The 23,269-nt window shown below is 40.3% G+C and overlaps 1 protein-coding gene and 2 long non-coding RNA genes across 5 annotated transcripts; all 3 read left to right on the top strand.

Annotated features, from left to right (window-relative positions):
* The first annotated feature begins 7,787 nt into the window (after positions 1 to 7,787).
* On the top strand, positions 7,788 to 10,457 carry LOC134445477 (uncharacterized). Its single transcript, XR_010034275.1, has 3 exons — positions 7,788 to 8,121; positions 9,424 to 9,513; positions 9,621 to 10,457. It is a non-coding gene; the product is annotated as an uncharacterized LOC134445477 (long non-coding RNA).
* Positions 10,458 to 10,644: 187 nt separating this feature from the next.
* Positions 10,645 to 13,045, top strand: LOC134445476 (uncharacterized). Of its 3 annotated transcripts, none has more exons than XR_010034272.1 (4): positions 10,645 to 10,759; positions 11,132 to 11,203; positions 11,664 to 11,799; positions 12,173 to 13,045. It is a non-coding gene; the product is annotated as an uncharacterized LOC134445476 (long non-coding RNA). The 3 variants fall into 3 exon arrangements; XR_010034273.1 differs by having other exon boundaries at positions 11,129 to 11,203; XR_010034274.1 differs by having other exon boundaries at positions 11,111 to 11,203.
* Positions 13,046 to 20,462: 7,417 nt separating this feature from the next.
* LOC134445475 (C-X-C motif chemokine 11-1-like) lies at positions 20,463 to 22,281 on the top strand. Its single transcript, XM_063194541.1, has 4 exons — positions 20,463 to 20,641; positions 20,947 to 21,067; positions 21,462 to 21,550; positions 21,819 to 22,281. The coding sequence occupies exons 1-4, from the start codon at positions 20,584 to 20,586 to the stop codon at positions 22,031 to 22,033; spliced, it is 483 nt and encodes a 160-aa protein (XP_063050611.1). The 5' UTR covers positions 20,463 to 20,583; the 3' UTR covers positions 22,034 to 22,281.
* The last annotated feature ends 988 nt before the right edge of the window (positions 22,282 to 23,269 follow it).

Below are 23,269 nucleotides of genomic sequence, written 5' to 3'. Positions count from 1 at the left end.
AAATACACGTAATAGTTTAATTCTCAGAACACAACCAAGCAAGCACTTGAGCAAACTGACTGAGCATGATATAATTTTGATGACGTCATGTAGATGTCAGCTGCACATTGTGTCTGGAAATGTATTGTACTTCATTACTGTAAGAATACCTCATACCCAAACAAACAAAGTATATTGACTATGTTTTTCATTACAGTATGTTGATGTCAACCACATATTTATATCATACACTGTAAAACCTGATAAGTTAGTAGAACTCAAAAGTTTTGAGGTAACTGATTACCTAATAAGTTTTGAGTACATCAACTGTATCTTTTAATTAAACTTTACTTTAAAATTGTGAGTGCATGAACTGTATTCTTTAAGTAATGTTAACCTTAAAAGTCTGAGTACATGAACTGTATTCTTTAAGTAATGCTAACCTTAAAAGTCTGAGTACATGAACTGTATTCTTTAAGTAAAGTTAGCTCTAAAACTGTGAGTACAATAACTGAATCCTTTAAGTAAAGTTAGCTTTAAAACTGTGAGTACATGAACTGCATTCTTTAAGTAAAGTTAGCTTTAAAAATGTGAGTAAACGAACTATGTACTCAACTCAAATGTTTTGAGGTAACTGATTACCTAATAAGTTTTGAGTACATGAACTGTAATTTTTACTTAAAGTGAACTTTAAAAGTGTGAGTACATAAACACGCTATGCTATACCATTTACAGACAACAATAATGCATAAAATCATTTACAATGAATAACATTTATTTTTTCTGGAAAGTACACAGAACATTACAAGTGTGAGAGAGAGAGAGAGAGAGAGAGAGAGAGAGAGAGAGAGAGACAGAGAGACAGAGAGAGAGAGAGACAGAGAGACACAGAGAGAGAGAGAGACAGAGAGACACAGAGAGAGAGAGACAGAGAGAGAGAGAGACACAGAGACACAGAGAGAGAGAGAGACACAGAGAGAGAGAGAGAGACACACAGAGACACAGACACAGAGACAGAGACAGAGAGAGAGAGAGAATGCTACAAATGCACACTACTCCAGTATCAAATCTTCCACACACACAAAAAAAAAGTCATTATAGGCACGGTTTGAGTGGTTTGTCATTCTCCAGACAAACGATCATTGTGAATGCATAAATAATGCAAAAAAGCATTCTGGTATGCCATTAGGCTACCGCACAGTTAACACTGCTGTAAACATTTTCTGGATTTTTAGATCGCATTTCACATTTTAACTATGTGAACAATCATTGTGAATGTGTTAAAGAGACTCTTTGCTAACGAAAGACAAAATAACAAAAACAAAAAAGCATTCTGGTATGCCATTAGGCTAACACTGCTGTAACTATGTCAACCAGACAAAGACATTTCTTTTTTTAATAACATTTCACATTTTAACTATGTGAGTGAACAATCAAATACAGACAGAAGCTCTTTTGTGTGCGTGTGTATGCGTTGCACGTTTGTTTGTGTCTACATCAAGAGGTACTGGGACTAGCAAACCCCTTGCGTGCGTGGGCATGTTTTTGTGCTAGTGTTTATTAATAGCAGTTTGGTTAAGAGGCAAATAACTATAGAAAATAGACATAAATCCAACGACCACCTTGACACTATGGAGAAGTGTGTGTGTGTGTGTGTGTGTGTGCACGCACTTGTGTGCTTGAGTGTGTGGTCATGAATGCGGGGAATAAGATGGACTTAGGTGTGTGTGAGTGTCTAGGTGTCTGCTTGTCATCTGAGTGTCCCATCTTTCTTTAAGCCTTACCAGCAATCATGTTTCATGCATCTTATTGTCCAGAGATGCATCCCAATGCTACCCTTGATGTTCTGTAAACCATTTGGCTGTCCTTTTTCTGTCCTATGTATACCTTGGCAATATCAGGCAGTGCGAGTCGTCCATCTGTGTTGGTGTCTACAGTACTGGCTCAAGAAATCCCCTTGCATATGTATGCAAGTGTGTGCACGTGTGTGTGTGTGTGTGTGTGTGTGTGTGTGTGCATGCACGCATTTACTATAGTTATTCGCCTCCAAATCAACACAGCTAGAAAAAGACATACATCCAACTGCGCATGTTTGTTTGCGTGTGGGTGAGCCCGCGTGTGGTCATGTATGCGGGGAATAAGCCTAACTTATGTGTGAGTGTTTGTCTGTTTAAGTAATGGCCCTGAGGTCCTAAATGCGGGGAATAAGCTGAAGAGTGTGTGTGTGTGTGTGTGTGTGTGTGTGTGTGTGTGTGTGTGTGTGTGTGTGTGTGTGTGTGTGTGTGTGTGTGTGTGTGTGTGTGCGCGTGCGTGCATTGTCCCAAGAGTAATAAGCTGAATTTGGGCACGTGTGTGTGCGTGCAGGTGTATATGTGTATTGTACTATAGAGAGAGAAAAAAAGTTGAAGCATTCTGGTAAGTATGGCATTCGAATACTGTACAGTACAACTGGCAGGTAACAGGTCCCTGTTCCGCCGCTTCAGCTATATTTCAGCCGCTGTGTAGAGGGTGCCATGTGACATGAGCGCATGTGTGTGCGCGCGCAATGCTACTAACGCGCACTACTGCAGTAGCAAATCTAGAGGGTTCCGTGTGACATGAGCATATGCGCGCCCGCGTGTGTGTGTGTGTGTGTGTGTTTGTGTGTGAGAGAGAGTGTGCAAATGCTACTAACGTGCACTACTGCAGTAGCCAATCTAAAGGGCGTCGTGTGACATGAGCATACGTGTGTGTGTGTGTGTGAGAGAGAGTGTGTGCAAATGCTACTAAAGCGCACTACTGCAGTAGCAAATCTAGAGGGTGCTGTGTGACATGAGCGTGTGTGTGTGTGTGTGTGTGTGTGTGTGTGTGTGTGTGTGTGTGTGTGTGTGTGTGTGTGTGTGTGTGTGTGTGTGTGTGTGTGCGCGCGCGCGCGCGCAAATGTTACAAACACGCACTACTGCAGTAGCAAATCTTCTTTCAAAGTCATTAGGCAGGGTTTGAGTGGTTTGCCATCATCCAGACAAACAAACATTTTCTGGATCATTGTGAATGTGTTCAAGAGGCTCTTAGGGTATTCCAAATTGAACACATAAGTCAGCCCAAACAACAACATGAATGCATCTGGAATTGTGGGGACCTCGTTAAAAACAGCATTGCCTTCAATGACGACTGTAAACTTCTTGCAGCTGAAGGGGTCTGCGCCAGTTATGCCAAGAGCAAGAGGGACATCATGGTAATCAGGCTCCTCCTCCTCCTGCAAAACACAATCAACATAATTACCTGTTGGCTACACTAGGAAGATAGTCATTTGACAATCTGGATATGTTTACCAAGAGACCAACATGATCTCAGAATTCCGTGGAATGGATTTTGCCAAAATTCCGTGCCCCTAGACACGGAATTGTTTTCCGTGATGGACACACGGAAGTGCTTTCTCTATATTCCCACAGCTCTATGTTTCCACAGTCTTGTGTTTTCTCAGGATTTCTAATTTCCAATATTTTTTTTCTCAAAAAACTTTTCTTACTGACAGGTTAGGGTTAGGGATTGTTTTGGTCTGGGCATAGCTAGTATTCTTTCGTTGATTACATGAATTTTATATACCTTTTCCAGAGTTGGTTGATGGGCTTTCTCAAAAACATGTCTTTACTGACAAGTTAAGGTAAGGGATTGTTTTGGTCAGGGCACAACTTAAATTGCTCTAGCATTCTTTTATTATTATAATTTGGTATCTATTTTCTAATGATAGACTTAACACAGTGCTGTGGGAATATAGAAAGCACTTCCGTGAGTCAATCACGGAAAACAATTCCAAAATCTTTTTGGCAAAATCTGTGAAACTGACACGGATTTCGTGTCCCAAATCCGTGTCCATTCCACAGAATTCTGAGAGATCAGGCTGAAGAGACAGTCCTATGTTGGATAATGAGCATTATGGAGCTTATGGAGGGATTTGCTAGTTACAATAATCAAGATAAGCAGTGACAAGGATGGAGATTGTGTGGGAGCTGAGGGATGGGCAGAGATGAACATTGTTACGCAAATGAAAATGTGCAAACCATGTTATATTACAGTTTTTGCCGACTGCTTGCACACAATTAGCAAAATTTGGCTCATAGAGTCAAAACTCTACACACAAGCCAATTACTCTCAACACTTGGAGATAAACCCTTCACATATATGGCAACATGAAGCTCTGCTATAAAAGCATAAACATTGCCATAAAAACCTTACAGTCTTTTGTCAAAACCTCACTTTCATGTCAAAAGACACACAAAAGCACCAAATGAGAAAACAAATTAGATCAACTTTAAAACAGTTGTCTGTTTTATACAAAACACAGCTGTCTTTCTTTTTGGAGCAGTCTATTCAGTCTCACAGAATGTACATTTTCACAAGACCCCAAAATTCAATACTGTACATTACAAAACTGCACCTTACAGTACAGGACATTAAACCGAGGCAAAATATATCTCAAACAGTACATCACTCTAAATACAACAGTGTGTAGGTGAGCTTATGTTCCTTTTTTGTGTATTGGTTATATTCACAAATTTCAAACATCTAAATATGATATAAATATGGGGTTACGTCAACATGCTGTACTGACAATCATAGTCAATATAGGCTACTTTGTTTGGTTATGAGGTATGAGGTATTCACGAAATACAATACATTTCCACAGACACACTATGCAGCTGACATCTACATGACATCATCAATATTATATCATGTCCAGTCAGTTTGCTCAAGTGCTTGCTTGGTTGTGTTCTGAAAATGACACTATTTCTACAAACTATCATGTTCACATTACCTAACATGTGATGATGAAGACAAAAGGCTACTCTTGGCGGCATGTATCAGGCTAGGTTTTACAGTACGTGAGTCAGTCAATGCCATATCCATATTCTAAACTTTAGTACCATTGTGCTATTCGCATTGTTTAGCATACAAACAATCAAAGTAAAACAAATAAATGCAAAATAAAACAAATGCAATGTAATATAAAGCATGCAACTTTGTAAAATGGCAGAATAGTGTTACATTTTGAAAGCATGTGTTTTATTGTCTGTGTCTAAATCTTGTCATACATCAGTGTGTTTTGTTTTTTAATAGATGTGTTTTCACAATGATACTCTGAGATTTTACTTTTGAACAAAGTGTCTTGTGTATGAAATTGTGTGTAGTCAGCTGGAGTCTGTGTGTTGCGTAAAGGAGCAAGTGCCTTGCTAAACTGGTATGAAAGTGTATTGCTTGACTTTTGTTTAAAGTCAAGCAATAAGTGTTTAAGTTATGCACCAACAACTTAAAGATATGCTACTTTGGTTTAAGCATCTGCCTATAGTGTTTAAGCAGTAGGCAAAAACTGTATTAATATGAGTGAAGTGATAGAGCTACCAAGGTCACCCAGACCGTTGACCCAAAGGGAAGGGGAAACAAATGAACTCAGCTTTGGATGATGTAGGCCTATTGTACATTTATGGATGGTAACCAGTACTTACATTGAATGTCTGAAAGAAGGCAGATCCATCTTCTCGCAGGTACACCGGCAGGGCACACAGCGACAGGGTGCGTCTCGAGATGACATCATGTTCTTCCTTGATTGACAAAAATAAAAATTGCACAAATATATAGTACTGCCATGTAGACCCTCTCAAAAATACACTGCTCCAAAAAAATAAAGGGAGTACCAAAACCAAAGCAATGTAACTCCTCCCGTCATACAATCATACTTCTGTGAGATCAGTTGAGCAGCACTACCCAAGTCACTTCAGTGCCCTCATGGTACTTCCTGGGTTGGGACTGTAACAAAATCCACGTGACCAAAAAAAATTGGTCAGAAAGGATGAAAAATGGAGGACACCATCTGCAGAATTACTATTTTGGGCCGTTTTTTTGGTGATTACTTCTAATATACATCTACTCATTGCTTATTAAATTGGCACAACAGTAGGCAAAATGAATTGGCTTTGAATGTTGGTTCCTAACTGGACAGGCTGATAAAAGTATGATTGATGTGAAGTTCCATTGCTTGGTTTTGGTGTTCCATTTTTTTGAGTAGTGTATGACCACCATCACCTAACAGATTCTTAGGCATGTCTCTGTGTAATAACAGATGTAGAACACTAGATTTAATGTAAACTACCTTTGTCTATTGACATGAATCAGTCCATTGCTTGAATGTATGTCCAAGACAAATTTCCTTCGGGACCAATTAAAAGAATCTTGAATGACCAGCAATTGGTGACAAGGTAATCAGCAAATGATCCAGTAAGTGACAGTCTGAAACCATAGGAACCATAGGAACCTGTACCATGATGATGACGCCCAGCATCAACAACCAGCATTAAAGGAGAATTCCTGTCGATTTCAACACGCAGCTGTAATGCTCACGCTATTCTTGACATGCCATTACAAAAAGAAAGACTGCTGTGTTTTGTATAAAGCAGACAACTGTTTTAATGTTGAACTACTTTGTTTTCTCATTTGGTCCTAATGTGTGTCTGTTGACATGAAAGTGAGGTTTTGACAAAAGATTGTTAAGTTTTTATGGCAATGTTTAGGTTTTGATAGCAGGGTTTCATGTTGGCATATATGTGCAAGGTTTATCTCTAAGTGTTGAGAGTTATTGGCTTGTGTGTAGAGTTTTGACTCTATGAGCCAAATTTTGCAAATTGTGTGCAAGCAGTAGGCAAAAACTGTAAATGGCACATAGGTTAACTGTTTAGCAAAAACTGTGTTATATGAATGGGAAATATGTCAAGTCAACAAGAATGTGTTAACACATATGCACAACGTGTCTTTTGCTTTGCTGAAATAGTGATCATGACGACTTTGTGTGAGTCAGTTAAAAAAAATTGTGTTAAAGCGATCAAGAAAAACTGTAATGTCCATGAGGACCATGACTGAATTGGCCATTAGGCATACAGTGCATTGACCCGGTGGACTGTTGATGATTTTGTCCTGGTCCTCCCCTCAATGCAGTGGTATCAAACCTGTTGCTGCAACACCTGATCTCCTTGGGTCAGATTTATATAATCATGTGGCTCTTGTGGTCAAAATAGCTCATAATACATGACTAAAAATGCTGCCTGGCAGATCGCTCATGGCTGAAAATGCCTGGCCCTTTTTAGTCCCAGTCCAGCCCTGAAGCAACTAGCTGAAATTTGGTCAAATAATGTAAAAGGAAGACAGCTAGTTTCTTCTTTTAAGTATTTTTGTGTGGGCCTTTACTGGACAAGGAAGCAAGTGGGAGAGAGAGAGAGGAGAGGTAGGGTTGGGACATGGCCCAGGTCCGACTGGAATCTAGGTTCCCATCAGGGCTGGACTTGGACAAAGAATCAGATTGGGCATTTTTAGCCAAGACCGGTCAAACTCATGGAGAAGTTCATATAAGTTCTTTGTTTGTAATAAAGCACTACTAATCATGGCTTTCTTACCATGTTCATTTGTCAGATGCACTCCACGTCAATACTCCACAACAACAAACAGATGACAGGACATTTATTTTATACGTTTCCCAGATTCACTTCCCAGGCTGAGATGTTAGTTAGACATGCCACTTTTTTATTGTGGTGCAAACATAATGACGAGGCCTAATGTTTACTGTTTCTTCAGAGTCAAGGCTCTGATTCCCAGACTCGAGGTCTGGTCCCATTGGAAACAGCATGGATTTGGGCAAATAGGATAATCATGGAGCACAGGTCCCAGTTGGCTGTGGTCATCTCTAGCCTGGGAATGTTGTAATAAAACATAACTAAGACCCTGTTTACACGTATATGGATACTTTTTGCTGCATTCATTTGGGCCCACACTGAAAAAAACGATCCAAGGGGGTCTTTGGATATGCCCAAAAGAAGGACATTGATCTAACATGTTTTTTTCATATACCGTCACTAAACACATTTAAATCATGTTGGATTGAAATGTGTCATTTGTATTTGAGTTGTGCATATTTATATCAGGTTACTGGAACATGATTTTGATATGTAAAACGTTACTAATAGGCTACTCCTGACAAGCTGGTGGCAGTAGAGTGTTATGAATGCAACCATGAATGACATTCACACGAGACCATGCGAAGAAGACCAACATCAACGGACATTTTTGACTTTCGCGCCCTTGGCTGCTTGGTAGCAGGTCCACCACCCCCATTCAAAAGTAAGTTTTTTATTCAACTATTTATATTTATTATCCTTCCATTGGTGATAAACGTGTCGTTATTCGCACCACATTGAAATTGCCATGTTTGTGGATGATAGGGCTGTGAATACATTTTCGAAACTATTTTAGTTTAGCAATCAGTGGTGGTCTAAGTTAATCAATACCGAAGTGGAATACCTAGTTTTTCCTTCTCAATCTTCAGAGTGAAATACATCGGTACTTTAATAGAGGGTAGTAGTATTTTGTGACAGAGAAGTATTACTTCATAAACAGTCGTGTTGGTTCCTCTGGTTGCATGCCGAGGATCGAGTGAACGGCTCGAAACCCTCGAGGAGCTCTGTGTGACGTGAACCCGTGTAGAAAAGGCTGGTAGAACTGCGAAGCTCGCGTCTTCTCCTGTGGGTGAAGACGGTTACATTAGCTATCGACTGGGCTAGCTACAGGGTTCCCACCATGGTAAAATATCTTACCCACCGTTATAAATAATGTACTCCTGGTCAAACTAAGTGAATATGTGTCTGAACTGCAGAACCATGATTGTAACGCACGCGCACCTCAAAAGTATGGTGCCTCTAACAGAGACGGTTTAGGTAGGAGCTGTAAATATCTACGGGGAAATGGGCACATGTTTGTACGTGGCGTTATGGCACCCTGTATCATTCCGTGATATCACGGTGATAGAGATGACTGAATAATGCACTGTACTTAAACCACTGATGGAATGATACATGGTGCCTTCACGCTTCGCAGGCTATGCGATTTCCCCAGAACATATTGCTTGTAATATTATCCTATTGTTTAGTCGCTGGCTTCCTGCAGTTGTTAAGTTTCTGTTCAACCCCCCTTTCGTGTAATCAGCTCTAACTTGCCGTTTTAGTTACTCCCTCATATAATTTCTCCATAATGGTGGAAGTAAGCACTAGTATTCACGTAATCAGTTATTAGTCATGTTGTCTTAGTAGGTTTTATTGGGCCAGGCATACATGAAAGGCTTCAATATAACTTATTTTAAACGTGTACTTGTATCCTGTCTCGTGGCACTGCCGTCACTGCTTAGTAGAACGCGATTGCCACAACATAAAACCTCTTGACTCTTAAAGGGACAGCAGTGGTCCACGCAGTCTGGCTCTCCTGCTTTACTATTTAACTGTACTACTTCAGTTCTGTGTGTGTGTTGGGGGGGTGGGGGGTTAAAACACTGAATGTTATCAACCTGAACACTCCATTTTGCATTGATAGGAAAATACTGTAATTATGTAATGAATATGTTTTGCTTATCAAGATCATGTTCTATGACAGACATTGTTGCACCAGCAGGAGATTATCAGCGACATGCCCATGGCCACCGACTTCAAGTCCTGCTGGCCAGAAATGTTGGATATTGGAGAGGTAATGTTTTTACTCAGTAGGAAGTACTGGCTTGTATATTGTATGATACCCATGACATTAAGTGTTCCTTAACATACTGTCTTCTGGGCCTTTTTTTGTCATTTCAGATCCATGCAGAGTTAACTCGTTACCACTATGCCACTGCAGTTAAAGTTTCTTTCCCAGCTGGACCTCCACTGCGATGACCTGGTGAAAATCTTCCAGAAGAGGGGAGGGCACACCGCAAGAAAACTGCAGTCAGTGGTAAGTAAAGGTGCCCCACTTCCTGTCCTTGAGGTGAACTTGTTAGTTTTCTTCAATGCATTTATACCTGGTATGACTTGGCGTTTCAATCCCCAGCCCTTCTCAACACACGCGTGCCTAAGCCTACCGGTAGTTTGGTAATGTCACAATGTGATGTTAATGTCATATTTCTCAATTCATCTGACTGGGCGGTGGGCTGAGGGCATGTGGAAACAAAGAATGTTGTCAACCTGAACACTCCATTTTGCATTGATAGGAAAATGATTAAGTAATGAATATGTTTTGCTTATCAAGATCATGTTTTTTGACAGACATTTGTGTTCCACCAGCAGGAGATCATCAGCGACATGCCCATGGCCACCGACTTCAAGTCCTGCTGGCCAGAAATGTTGGATATTGGAGAGGTAATGTTTCTACTCAGTAGGAAGTACTGGCTTGTGTATTGTATGATACCCATGACATTATGATTAAGTGTTTCATGTGTAGAATGTGGCCAGAATTGGTACTGCAACTATGCTGCTAATTGAAATAGTGCTGCATTTTGCCAAATTTGATCTTTTCATGAATATTTACTAAATAATAAACCAATATTTATTAGTTTAGCCAAAGTACAGTACGTTTTGCAGCTGAAAATGTCTATATCGGGAAATTCAAAGTGGCAGACCACAGAGCAGATCCCCCTTTTCATGTATGAAAAGTGCAATTATCCCAGTCATAATGAATACGGTGGTGGTTAGTTCATGAAAAAGGTAACATTTGTGAATGGGCAGCATGAATTCTGTAAATAAACCACTAAAATATTACACAGTGCACCTTAAACATACTGTCTTCTGTTTTTGTTTTTGTTTTTTTGTTTTTTGTCATTTCAGATCCATGCAGAATTGACGCGTCACCACTGCCACTGCAGTTAAAGTTTCTTTCCCAGCTGGACCGCCATTGCGATGACCTGGTGAAAATTTTCCAGAAGAGGGGAGAGCAAACCGCAAGAAAACTGCAGTCATTGGTAAGTAAAGGTGCCCCACTTCCTGTCCTTGAGGTGAACTTGTGAGTTTTCATCAATGCATTTATACCTGGTATGACTTGGCATTTCGATCCCCAGCTCTTCTCAACACGCACGCACGCACGCACGCACGCACGCACGCACGCACGCACGCACGCACGCACGCCTACCAGTAGTTTGGTAATGTCATAATGTGATGTTAATGTCATATTTCTCCCTTCATCTGACTGGGGGGTGGGCTGGGGGCATGTGGAAACAAAGAATGTTATCAACCTGAACACCTCATTTTGCATTGATAGGAAAATGATTAAGTAATGAATGTGTTTTGCTTATCAAGATCATGTTGTTTGACAGACATTTGTGTTGCACCAGCAGGAGATCATCAGCGACATGCCCATGGCCACCGACTTCAGGTCCTGCTGGCCAGAAATGTTGGATATTGGAGAGGTAATGTTTCTACTCAGTAGGAAGTACTGACTTGTGAATTGTATGATACCCATGACATTATGATATTAAGTGTTTCCTGTGTAGGATGTGGCCAGAATGGGTACTGCAACTATGCTGCTCATTGAAATAGTGCTGCATGTTGCCAAATTTGATCTTTTCATGAATATTTACTAAATTACAAACCAATATTTATTAGTTTAGCCTACAGTAAGTTTTGCAGCTGAAATTCAAAATGGCGCAGATCCCCCTTTTCATGTATGAAAAGCGCAATTTTCCCAGTCATAATGAATACTTAGAATATGGTGGTGGCAAGTATTCATGAAAAATGTGGTGGCAAGTATTCATGAAAAAGGTAACATTTGTGAATGGGCAGCATGAATTCTGGAAATAAACCAAAATATTACACAGTGCACCTTTAACATGTTGTCTTCTGGGCTTTTTTTTTTTTTTGTCATTTCAGATCCATGCAGAGTTGACGCGTTACCACTATGCCACTGCAGTTAAAGTTTCTTTCCCAGCTGGACCTTCACTGTGATGACCTGGTGAAAATCTTCCAGAAGAGGGGAGGGCAAACCGCAAGAAAACTGCAGTCAGTGGTAAGTAAAGGTGCCCCACTTCCTGTCCTTGAGGTGAACTTGTGAGTTTTCATCAATGCATTTATACCTGGTATGACTTGGCATTTCAATCCCCAGCCCTTCTCAACACACACAAACACGCGCGTTACCTACCGGTAGTTTGTTTACATGCATATACATATTCAAATTATTGCCTTAGTCTGACTAGGAGAACTGAGTTTTAAATATCGGACTATGCTTGTGAAGTGCAGGTAAATTTTGTCACACTGTTTCATCCTAACTGGACAGGGTTATTTTAGAGAAACGTTTCTTTCACCTATGTCGACCTGTAACATTTCTCTCTCTCTCTCTCTCTCTCTCTCTCTCTCCCCCCCCCCACTTTTTTTTTACCTAGGATTTCACTGCAGCTCAGGTGCAGCTCAGCAAACGGCCATGGGGATAAAGCTCTATGACGATGGACAATATGGACGTTCACATTGTGTGAGAAGGTGTTGGAAGTTCTTGGTGATCTTGCCTGTGGCTCTGGCTGTAGTGAGGCTTTTTGTTTTGGAATTATCTTGCCCAGAAAAATCTGTGTTTGAAAGAAGTCTGTAGTGAGGCCTCACACACACTTTACTTTAGTGTGACCTTTACCATCTAGTAACTTGGCCTGCTTCTTGGAGATCTTGACTGTGTGGCTCTGGCTTTAGTGACTGTTTGGGCTTTTCTTTTCTTTTCTTTTCTTACATTTTCAGAATGGATGCTAGCCACTCATCAGTTTTTATCCATTTCCAAGTATTCATAATGACTGGGAATATTACAATTCATACAAGGTGGGAAGGTGGCTGTTCACCATTTTGGATTTGTTGTAATGGACCTCTTTGGCGGCAAAACTTACTGTACTTTGATCAGATCAGTAAATATTAGTTTATTACTAAGGAAACATTCATGAAAAGATATAATTTGTGAATGGGCGACTGAAATGATATGCTGTATTTTTAAGTTACCCCAGAAAATGATAATGGTGCTAGAGGTTACAGTATCTGCCCGAATTGTCACTGAAAATTTTGCGTAGTGTGTAGTTATGCAAGACACTGCATATTGCGGTCTTCAGATTCATTTCAAAGAGCAAATTGTGAATGTGTTGCCTCTATTTAATGTAATGCGTAAAATGGATTGTGATTATGATCTGTGAATTCAGTCTGTTCTACTCATGTGTCTGACCTGCACTAAAGGTATATCCGATGTCATGAATCATTTGTTTAAATAAAAGGAAATTTGCAGTACATATATTTGTAAATGTAGTCTTGTTGCTGAATACCATTGGACATTGATTCCTTTACTTTGTGCACAGAGGTAATGTCCTAAAATTAGTTTAAAGCGATAAAAGGTACAACTCAGTCAGTTTACTCAAGGGGATGTGTAAGATGAGCTTATTTCCAAAAATCACTAAGCATTAAGTTATGCATGCATTTTTGCCAAGCAGGTAATGCCTTTGTATTACCTGGAAATGTGTTGTAACATGATTTCTTCAAATAACACAATATTATAAAAGTACTGAAATGTCACTGTTCCATCAAAATTAAGTGTTGGTTCAACATGATTTTAGCATGTAATATAAACCACACAACATGATTACAGTGCCACTGCACTCCATCAAAGTAAAGTGTTGGTTCAACATGATTTTATCATGTAATATAAACCACTCAACATGAATACAATGCCACTGCACTCCATCAAAGTAAAGTGTTGGTTCAACATGATTTTATCATGTAATATTAGCCAGAATTCTATGTGTAGATGCTGCCTGAAAATAAGGCATTCATGATGCCTATAAAAATACTGTCAGGTTTACATATAAGATTTGCGTGGGATTTATGTACGACTCTAAATCATGTAGATCCAACAACTTTTTTCTTTCAGTGTATTGGACATACCGTGAATGGAGTTCTAACTGATTTCTTAAATCCACGCCATGTGAACGGGATCGAAATATCCAAACAGATGTGATAGGGCCAAGAGCATAGTCGTAACTACCCTTGAGGACACAGAGGTCATGTCCTCAGTATTTTTTTTTTCAGAAATGTAACATTTATCTATGATTAACATCGATATATGATCAACAATTATTAATTCAGTCTTTATACGGCACCCTTATGTCACGTGTGTTATTTTGCATTTGATTTATTTTGCTGTGTTGTGTTAATCCACTTCTTTTTATGTTGCTGTGTTTTGATTTTGCATTGATTCTCACTTTGTGTGCTTTAGTTAACTCCCTGTGCTTCCTAGTGTCAATCTGATAATGAGGGACAATGGACCAATTAACTTTCCACCAATCTGGTGAGTAGGCCAATTAGTGTGGTACAGGTGTGTTGTGTTACTGCACCTCTATTTAAATGCCAAGACAGGTGATGACGGGAGATGCCAGACACAGAGTTGCAGAGCGGGAGCAGGCAGGTTGACCGAGCTCAGCAGAGGGGGAAGCCACAGCGGCAGTGGATGGACGAAGACTGGACATTGCGGGTTGATTGACTTTGTCTGCGCCCATGAAGAGGCTACGGAGAAGCCTGTCCAGGACCCTGGCTGCTGTTATGGAGGTTAGGCGCTCACCACGACTCCAGGCCATGGACTCTGTCTGTGCCCGGCCGAAGTAAGTGGCTACGAGCCCATTGCACTAATTTCATGTTTGGCTGTGCTGCTTGGACCCCCCTCGCTGCCGAGTTCCTTTCATTGTTGCAGGTCCGGTGTGACTGAACTGGGTTCGCTCGCTACGCTTGCTGCCCTCCCACTGGTTGGACTGCAGTTTCACCATGGCGGTGATGTTCCTCAGCTGACCGCCTGTGCTCCTGCTCGCTGCATGCCCTGTGTCTACGCTGCTGTACCTGCTGCTGGCCCCGAGTGTACCTGACACTGGCTATCCGAACTACCGACTGTGACTGAGAGCCTGCAAACTCCTGGTTGAAGTATGATGGCTGAAGACGGGTTCCTGTGGTTGGGAGAAGTGGCTGCAGAAGATCATTCCTACCGGCTGGTGGTAGGCTATGGGACTGATCAAAGGACATTGAGACTCATGGGAAGGGGTAGGCTAGTGTGGACTTTGGACTTGGACTTTCAACGGTTTTAATATTGTTGTATTTATGGTGAATAAATGTGAAACCATATCCTTGTGTCTGTGATCATTCCTCTGCCTGCCACATTCTTGTCCATCAATGGTGTTGCCTGGTCACGGGCAATTGTTAACCCAAAATTAGCTAAAACAAATTACTTGACCCCTGTGACACTTATTCCTCAAGCCAGGGAAGAAACAAACTTAAGAGTTTGACTGAAGAGCTTGGAGCATTCTATGTATACAGTATGCAGTACAGCACACAGTATTTGACCTCTGTATTTGAAAATGTCTCGTTACGGCCCTGGCCAAGAGCAACCCTGGTGAAACCTAAACAGAATCTTCCCCATTATCATTAGACCTTGGTATAACCAAGAATAACCTCAGACTCAGCAGGTACTGTATGGCAGTCTGAGGAACAGGTCTCATCACATGCAGGGAGGTACAGTTGGTAGACAAATATTTTTTTCGTCTTTATCAAAGTTTGTCAATTTTGAAAACATTCACCACAACCGGAACAGATAAACATTCAGTGGGCCCGCGAATATTGTACAAGGGAATTGGACCAGTTCAGCACCTGTAACAGGCTCCAGTGGATAACCAGGCTGGAAGCCCTAACCTCTTTTTTTAATACTTTATTGCAAGTTTATTCAAGTCAACATTTTCATCTGATCATTCGTGGGTTCAACTTGCAGACATTTTCTTTTTTGTGTATATAAAGTGATAACATAAATGGTGACAAGTGCATTAACAAATATGCCTGTGTGTAGGGGGGAATTAGGTGCTAGGAGGAAAGAAAGGGGAAAAAAAAAAAAAAAAAAGACCATAGGTAGAGGGAAGTGTGTGCGTGTGTGTGCGTGTGTGTGCGTGTGTGTGCGCGTGCGTGCCTGTGTGTGTGTGCGCGGTTTTAGGTAGATGCTCTTTTTGTCTTATATTTTTATCAATCAGTTTCCCTAAAGTATCTTACTATTTTGTTTATTATAGTGTTTGGGTATAGTTTGTACCATTTATGTAGTTGATTTCTGGAGTTTAAGGTAAGTTTTTCCATATTTAAAATATTTTCTATTGTGTTATGCCATTTGTCCAGGTCTGGTGGTTTTGTTTGTTTCCATGCTTTTGTTATTTGTTTTATTGCGGCAATACGTATAATATTGAATAACTTGTGATTCGTTGTAGTGATTTCTCTTGGAAGATTTATGCCTAATAAGTTATCTACAGTCAAAACTTGTTTAATTCCACATACGTATTTTACCGCTCTTTCAAATCCCTCCCAAAATCCTTTCAGTACTGGGCACATGAAAAATATGTGACCATGGTTTGCATTCCCTTACATCTGTCTGGTGTAATGAAAAATCTGTGCTGCAGTTTCCATGCAAATTCGTTCCGGTATTTTGAGTGTGTAATTCTAATGTTTCTTTTTATTGAATCCATCCAGTCTTCCATTGTAATGTCGATATTTAATTCTTCTTGCCATTTATGTTTTACTTCAGATTTAACACATGTAAGTTTTTGTGCTAAATTGTATATTTTTGAAAGCTTATTTTTTTCTGTAAATCTGTTTTCCCTCAAATATTGTATCAATTCATTTTCCATTTCGTCTGGTGGGTGCTCCTTAATATAACTTCTTATTTGTAGGTACTTAAAGAAATATTTTTTATCCAAATTAAACTTAAAGGTAATATTTTCATATGATTCAACTACTTGTTGGTCAAAAAAATGTGCATATGTTATGAGGCCTTTAGCAGCCCAGTGATTCAAAATTTGATCCATTTTATTTGGTGGAAAGTCAGGATCATGTGCCATCTCTCTTAGATATACTAGGTTATCTCTTATTTTCAGTCTTCTGCAAGCTCCTTTCCAATTCCTCATTGTATTGAAAACACAAAAGCTATGTCCTGAATAGTTGTTTTGTGCTTTACTGGCAGCCCTAACCTCAAGGGAGTTATCACCCGTAACTTAACTCAAACTGAAGAAAAGGAAAAGAAAAGGTTCATTGCATCAACACATCATTGCATTCGATTACATCAAACACGTGCAAAATTATGGGGAAATCCCCAGTAATCAAAACATAATTCACATAGAAAATAAAAAACTGAAATTGAAAGGAACACAGCAAAACATGTATAATGAAACGAAGGGGAAACCGCTAAGAGGAGGGGAGTTGGCCCAGTTACCAGTCAGCTGAGTGCAGAGGTAGTAGGCAAAAGAAAACAAAATACAACAAATACAAACAAACAAAAGGACAAGTAAGCCAAGCAAGTAAGCAAGCAAGCCCATGCAAGACTGCAAACAAAACGAACCCAAAACAGAAGAGACACAGACAAACACCTCCCGACACACACAGCACACACACACACACGCACACGCACACGCACACGCACACACACACGCACACACACACGCACACGCACACGCACACGCACACACACACACACACACACACACGCACACGCACACGCACACGCACACGCACACGCACACACACACACACACACACACACACACACACACACACACACAGTCTCCATTTCTCACAGACTTCACCCCCCCCCCCACACACACACACACACCCTACACAAAAACACAGATGCAACACAGATGCCCGTTGCAAGCAGCCCGCTTAGCGTGAAGCTCCAACAGCGTCTTCAGCATTGAAAAAAAATCTACATGATCAAGGTAGGCCTCAAATCTGTTCCCACTTCCCACCATGTATATGTGCCAGATGCACTCCACTTCAACACCTCCACTTCCTCCTCCTTTCATTCATAAACAGCTCATTACTTAGTTTGAACACACCTGTTCTTAGCTACTTGACCTACCCAGGTGAAAAACCCATATACTTAAAGTGTACTTTTTTTGACCGTACTTAGTACAAAGTGTACTATTTTCGGCGATTTAAAGTGCGCTTCATTGCACTATTAGTGCGCTGAAGCACTACTAAAGCAGTACTTCAGCACACTTGCAGCACACTGAGGATGCTAAATTGGCACCGCTTTTGGACAACTTTAAGTGCACTACAAGCATACTTTTGAAAGTATGCTCCAAACACGCTTTTCATGCATTCGTATGGCATTAAGTGTGCTTGAGTACACTTCTATAACATTTTATTGTTACTAGAAGTACAATAAAAGTATATTAACTTCATGCTTCTTTGGACTACATTGGAACATTTTAAGTATGTAAAAAGTATATCATATTAATTATTTTAAATATATTACAGGTATGCTTGAAGTATATTTACAGTACACTCCCAAATACAACGAATAATATAAATGTAATACTACAATCCATGCTGGTTCTCTGAGCTTGTACATTACAGACAGCCACATGTCACAGTAGTGATACAGTATGCATGCCTAGCACGACTGACATTTACAATCATTGCATTGTTACAGAGATTTCAGATACACATTTCACTTTATTTCATTCTTGTTCCACCTTCCTGTAGTTGATCATTTGAATTGATCACAAATGGTGACCCTTGATTCTTTGTTTGAACAACTAGTTCCAACTCACCTCTCACCATGACATCATGGGAAGTGTGAGTCTATATATACCAGAACATATACGTGACCATCATAATGACGGTGGGAACATGGCCATTTTTTGTGTACCACTTTAAAATGTTAAAACTCCTACAATGAATGCAGAATATAACAATGAGTAATATTTTCATGCAAACCAAGGATATTCCTTAGAGGTTAATGGATTTCTGTTTGAGAAATTTAGCTCCAAGAAGTGCATTGCATGATGGTACATGCATGATGATGCATGATGGGTAAATGCACTTTGTGTAAGCACACTTTGAATATATTTGGATGAAGCACAATCATGGTGCACTTAGAAAAAGTATACTTCCAATATGTTAAAGTGATTTACTTTAAAGCGCACTATAGAAAATCACACTTCGAAGTCACTTGGGTGAAGTATAATCAAAGTGCACTTAAAAAAAGTGCAATTGCAATATGTTATTAAAAAATACACTTTTAGTAAGTTCACTATTAGAACACTATTAGTATATTCCTCTAAATACACTTTAGCCAAACATCTTCTAAGTGCACTTTATGTATGGTTCGCAAAGTGTACTTTCTTTGAGAGCAACTTAATTACATCTAATTTTAAGTACACTTTAAATAAGCATATTGTAAACATACTTTTTCTTAGCACAAAAAGTGTGAGTGCGCTTTTAACATGCTAAGTACACTTCAGTCGTGCTTTTATTGTACTAAATTGAACCACTTTTTCACCTGGGTACTTTGCAAAAGAAGTGTGCTCCAGTATAGTAGAGCACCCACACTCATGGCTAGAGTTCAGATGACCAGTGGCCTCTTGGCTAACAGGTTTTTGTAGATCCTCTTGGAAGGAAAATTCTCCAACAAAACTATGAAGACTGCATCATAATTATGAGCTTGGAATGGATATTTTCCAATAGTGGAGAGCGGTATTCACAAGATATCAACACAGCATTGCTGCAATACATGTTTTATTTTTCATTTGGCCAAGTAGGGGCCCCTGTGGCTGACGCCATGTCTAGCCTTTGCGTTAATCTGGCCCTGTCCATATCAAATACGACATGGAACTCTGACACCTAGGCCAAACAGATGACGGAACATTTAATGTCCTCTCTAAGTCTAAGGGTTTCCCATCTCTGCTTTCACTTCCTAGGCTGAAATGCCAGATATAAAGAGTCTTAACAATTTATCATGTCAGCATTGTGTGACTATCTTTCATGTTTGCGTTTTCACGGAAGTGCATTTGGCACAGTGTTGTGCTGCACTGGAAAAGATCCTTCAAGATAATCTTTATAAAACCACACAATTAGGAGTATCTGAAAGTGTTCCTGAATATTTGAAGGAGTTTCACTTTACACACATGTCCTATAAGGCTGCCATCTCCAACCCATAGAAAAGAAGTAGCTGCCTTCCAGGTCAGTACACAATGGGTGCCGCCAGCGGGGAAAAGGTGTTACAGATTCTAAGGGCCCAACAGCACTGACAGGGCCCCTTGAAGGATACTGATAACAACATTTGTTATTTTGGAGGCCCAAAATTTGAATCTTTCATGGGTGGCAACATTTTTAGAGGCGCCTCTGTCAGTACAGTAGGTCAGACTACGGTCAGTTTCACCGTTTTTCCAGCAGTCCCTTTACTTTTTCTGAAAAAGTACATGTATATCTCTTGTCAGTATGTACGGCTGGTTAACCCAGTAAGACATGCCCCAAATTAGCTGTTACCAGAATGCTCATCGGTGTGTGTGCAGTTCTTCCTTGTCTGACTCCGACATGAACTTTATGCATTGACCCTGCACCCAGCCAAAAAGGAATTGGATGTGTGTGGTAGGCCTATCTGACTGCGCCACAGAGAATGTGAACAACGGGTGTTTGTGACAATTATTTTCACACGCTCAGATTCACATAGCATTCAAATGGCACCAACTTGCAGTCAGAGGGTGCATTTCCAAGAAAACGGAAAAGGCAGACAAGAGGAATCAAAACAAGGACATGTGAAAGTGAAAGCAGCTCTTCCCGTGGATACGGAATTTAAATAAAAAAAAAATAAAAAGAAGAAGTGGTTGTGGAAATCGGCGTTGAAAGTTGAAAGCCTGTGGTTGGGAGGACTGAATATATACCGGGCACGTTTGTCAGTTTTGCATCAGTTCCAACACCTCCACTCTCAGAGCAACAACAGCCGCAGCCGCCGTCTCAGCTCCTCATCTCAGTCATGAAGTCAGCAGTTCTCCTCGCCCTCCTGGCCGTCCTCCTCTTTGGACTTGTGAAAGGTAGGCTGTGTTTGGGCATAGAGTTACTCAATATTTAAGCCTCTAACCATTCTTTTTCATTTAATGACAAAGTAATTGTCTCGATTTTTTCAAGAATGCCTTTGTATGGGGACACCATGTGGTTTTCCCCCTCCTTAGAAAATTGGTCCTGTTTAAAAAGTAGTATTTGAGGGAAATTAACTTCAGTTTCCTAGAGTCAAATCACTGAGCACTTGAAGGCCTGGGGTTAGTAGTAACAGTGTTGCTCACCTCAGGGGAAGTCTTGAGGCCCAAACCTACAGTGTCTTTGATCTTGATGTTTCCAGGACAACGTATTTCTCGAAGATGCCGGTGCCAGGGTCCACTCAGGAATGCTGTTCGGCCCAACCGCATCCAGAAGGTGGAAGCTATACCTGCCTCACCCTCGTGCCCCAACTTAGAAATCATGTAAGTCTTATTATCATACACAGGGACATGGGAGTACTGCTGCTGTGTATACCAAGGCTTGTCGCACCAGCAGTGCCTTTTTGCAGGATGTATACTATATGTAGGCCTACCTTCTAAAGTACAATATGATGTCATACCGTTTTAGGTACAAAAAAATGAAAAAAACCAGATACTTCTTGTAGGTATAATACTGTACACCACAGAATACCACATTACTCCTTGAAAAAAGCATTACGTATAACATTATAGGAGGTAAATCACTGACCTGCAAAACTACCGTTACAAAGTGTTACTCTGTGTGCACATACTGACAATGACCTGCATATGGCCTGCATGCCACAGTGAAGCTACAGGACTGTCTGTCTGATCTTTCGTATCTCTAATATGTTTTCAGTGTCAAGTTGGAGGATGGATCCAAAGCATGTCTGAATCCCCAGAGTAATTTTACCAAGCGTTACATGGAGTCACTACTCAAAGCACAAGGTACTGAGCTTTTTATTGTTTTACTTTCATATAGCAAAGACGATGCTTGGCCAAGATTTCAAATACACTAGTCCAATTTACGGTGTTGTGTTCGTGTTTCTCCCTATTGGCAGAGTGCTGTCACTTAAATGCCTCCTTGTCACTTAGTACTTACAATGTTGCGTGATATTGTGTGACACATGTGACATTGTAAAATAACCTGTTTCTGTAGTACAGTGTGTTTTTTGTATTCTGTAATGGTCATTCATCTTTTCATTATGTCTTTCAGCCAAGGCCAAAGAAACTACAACTGAGGCCGATGCAAGCAGTGAGTTCACAACCTCCTCGCCAGAGTCACCAACTATTACCATGGAAACAGCAGCTACTGATAATTTCACCTCCAGTCGTGCCGATGCAAGCAGTGAATTCACAAACTCCTCGCCAGAGTCACCTACTATTACCATAGAAACGACAGCTACTGATGATTTCACCACCAGACGTTAAGCTACAAATCTTATCTGCCAGTCAAAATAATTCAACATGAATGCAGTTTCTGAAATCTCTGATGCAAATTTCACCATAACTCAAATTCTTCCGTGGCACAGAACTATGTCTTGCTTTGTGGAAGTGGTATTTTTCTTTCTCCGTTTAAGGATTGTTGAAAAGTCTGTGACTCATGTAATTTAAAATGAGGTATTTTTGTAAAATGTTAAGTATGCCCTTATTTAAATGTACATAAAATACATAAATAAATAAACACATGTTCTAAAGGTACCTTTCAGTCTTGGTGACTTTAAATGTAAAATGTTGTGCAAAATGATTAGCCTATCAAATTATAATATACACACACAGGGGCATAGCAGCAAATTGTGGGCCCTATTTACAACCAGCTCAAATGGGCCCCCCCTCCTCCCCCCTGCCAAATATCGACATAAATTGGACTGTGTATCGGGCCCCTACATGGGGCCCTAGTGACTCAGTCACACTTTAGCCCCCTGAACGACACCCCTGTACACAAACATGTGACATTGCATTGTATTAAGATCTTCAACTAAGGAAAGCTTTGAATAATTTATCAACTCATCATCATTGTTATCACAGCTAACTACAGGGAGGCATAAATGCAATAGATACTTCGTTACTTTGCAGTTGACTGCTGTAGGGCTTAGGCCTGTAGTGTATGGGCCTGCCAGATGCTTCAATCCGGCACCAGACTTGTGAAAAAACTAAGCATGTCAAAAAAAAGGTGACGCTTTACTTTAAGGTTTGCCTACAGTTACCATACGTTATTACTGCGTACTTTCTGGGTAATAACAGGGTAACAGAGAGAAGTTACATGGTATCCAACTGGTAAAAATGGGGTAATTACAAAGTAAATGCAATGAATTGGGTAACAGCAGGGTAACAGAGAGAAGATTCTAAACAGAATTTTGTTGCTCGTCACTTACAGTCCATGCTCCTGATATACCTGCGGTCATCCAACTTGAGAGGAGCGACTGCAATGTGATTCTAATATGAAACAGACATTTGACATATTTTGCAATTATGTTACTGGTGCGGCCCACATAATATAAGATCAAATTGGTTGTATATGGCCTCTTGGCCGAAACTAGTTTGACTCCCCTGGTGTAGACAGAGTCAGATGACTTGGGTTGCATGTTGTTTAGATATTTTACTGAACTTGTACTGTAATATGTAGTATCCTCTCAACGCATCACTTTTCGGCTAAAGGTAGGCCCT

Source organism: Engraulis encrasicolus, chromosome 3, assembly GCF_034702125.1.
Source record: "Engraulis encrasicolus isolate BLACKSEA-1 chromosome 3, IST_EnEncr_1.0, whole genome shotgun sequence".
NCBI classification, from domain to species: domain Eukaryota; kingdom Metazoa; phylum Chordata; class Actinopteri; order Clupeiformes; family Engraulidae; genus Engraulis; species Engraulis encrasicolus.
This window is presented reverse-complemented; position numbering and strand designations above follow the sequence as displayed.

Excerpts from the sequence above, each read along its gene's own strand:
- LOC134445475 (XM_063194541.1), top strand. The coding sequence starts at position 20,584 with ATGAAGTCAGCAGTTCTCCTCGCCCTCCTGGCCGTCCTCCTCTTTGGA. Across the intron at positions 20,642-20,946 it reads CCTCTTTGGACTTGTGAAAG|GACAACGTATTTCTCGAAGA; the intron begins GTAGGCTGTGTT and ends TGATGTTTCCAG. Across the intron at positions 21,551-21,818 it reads GTCACTACTCAAAGCACAAG|CCAAGGCCAAAGAAACTACA; the intron begins GTACTGAGCTTT and ends TATGTCTTTCAG.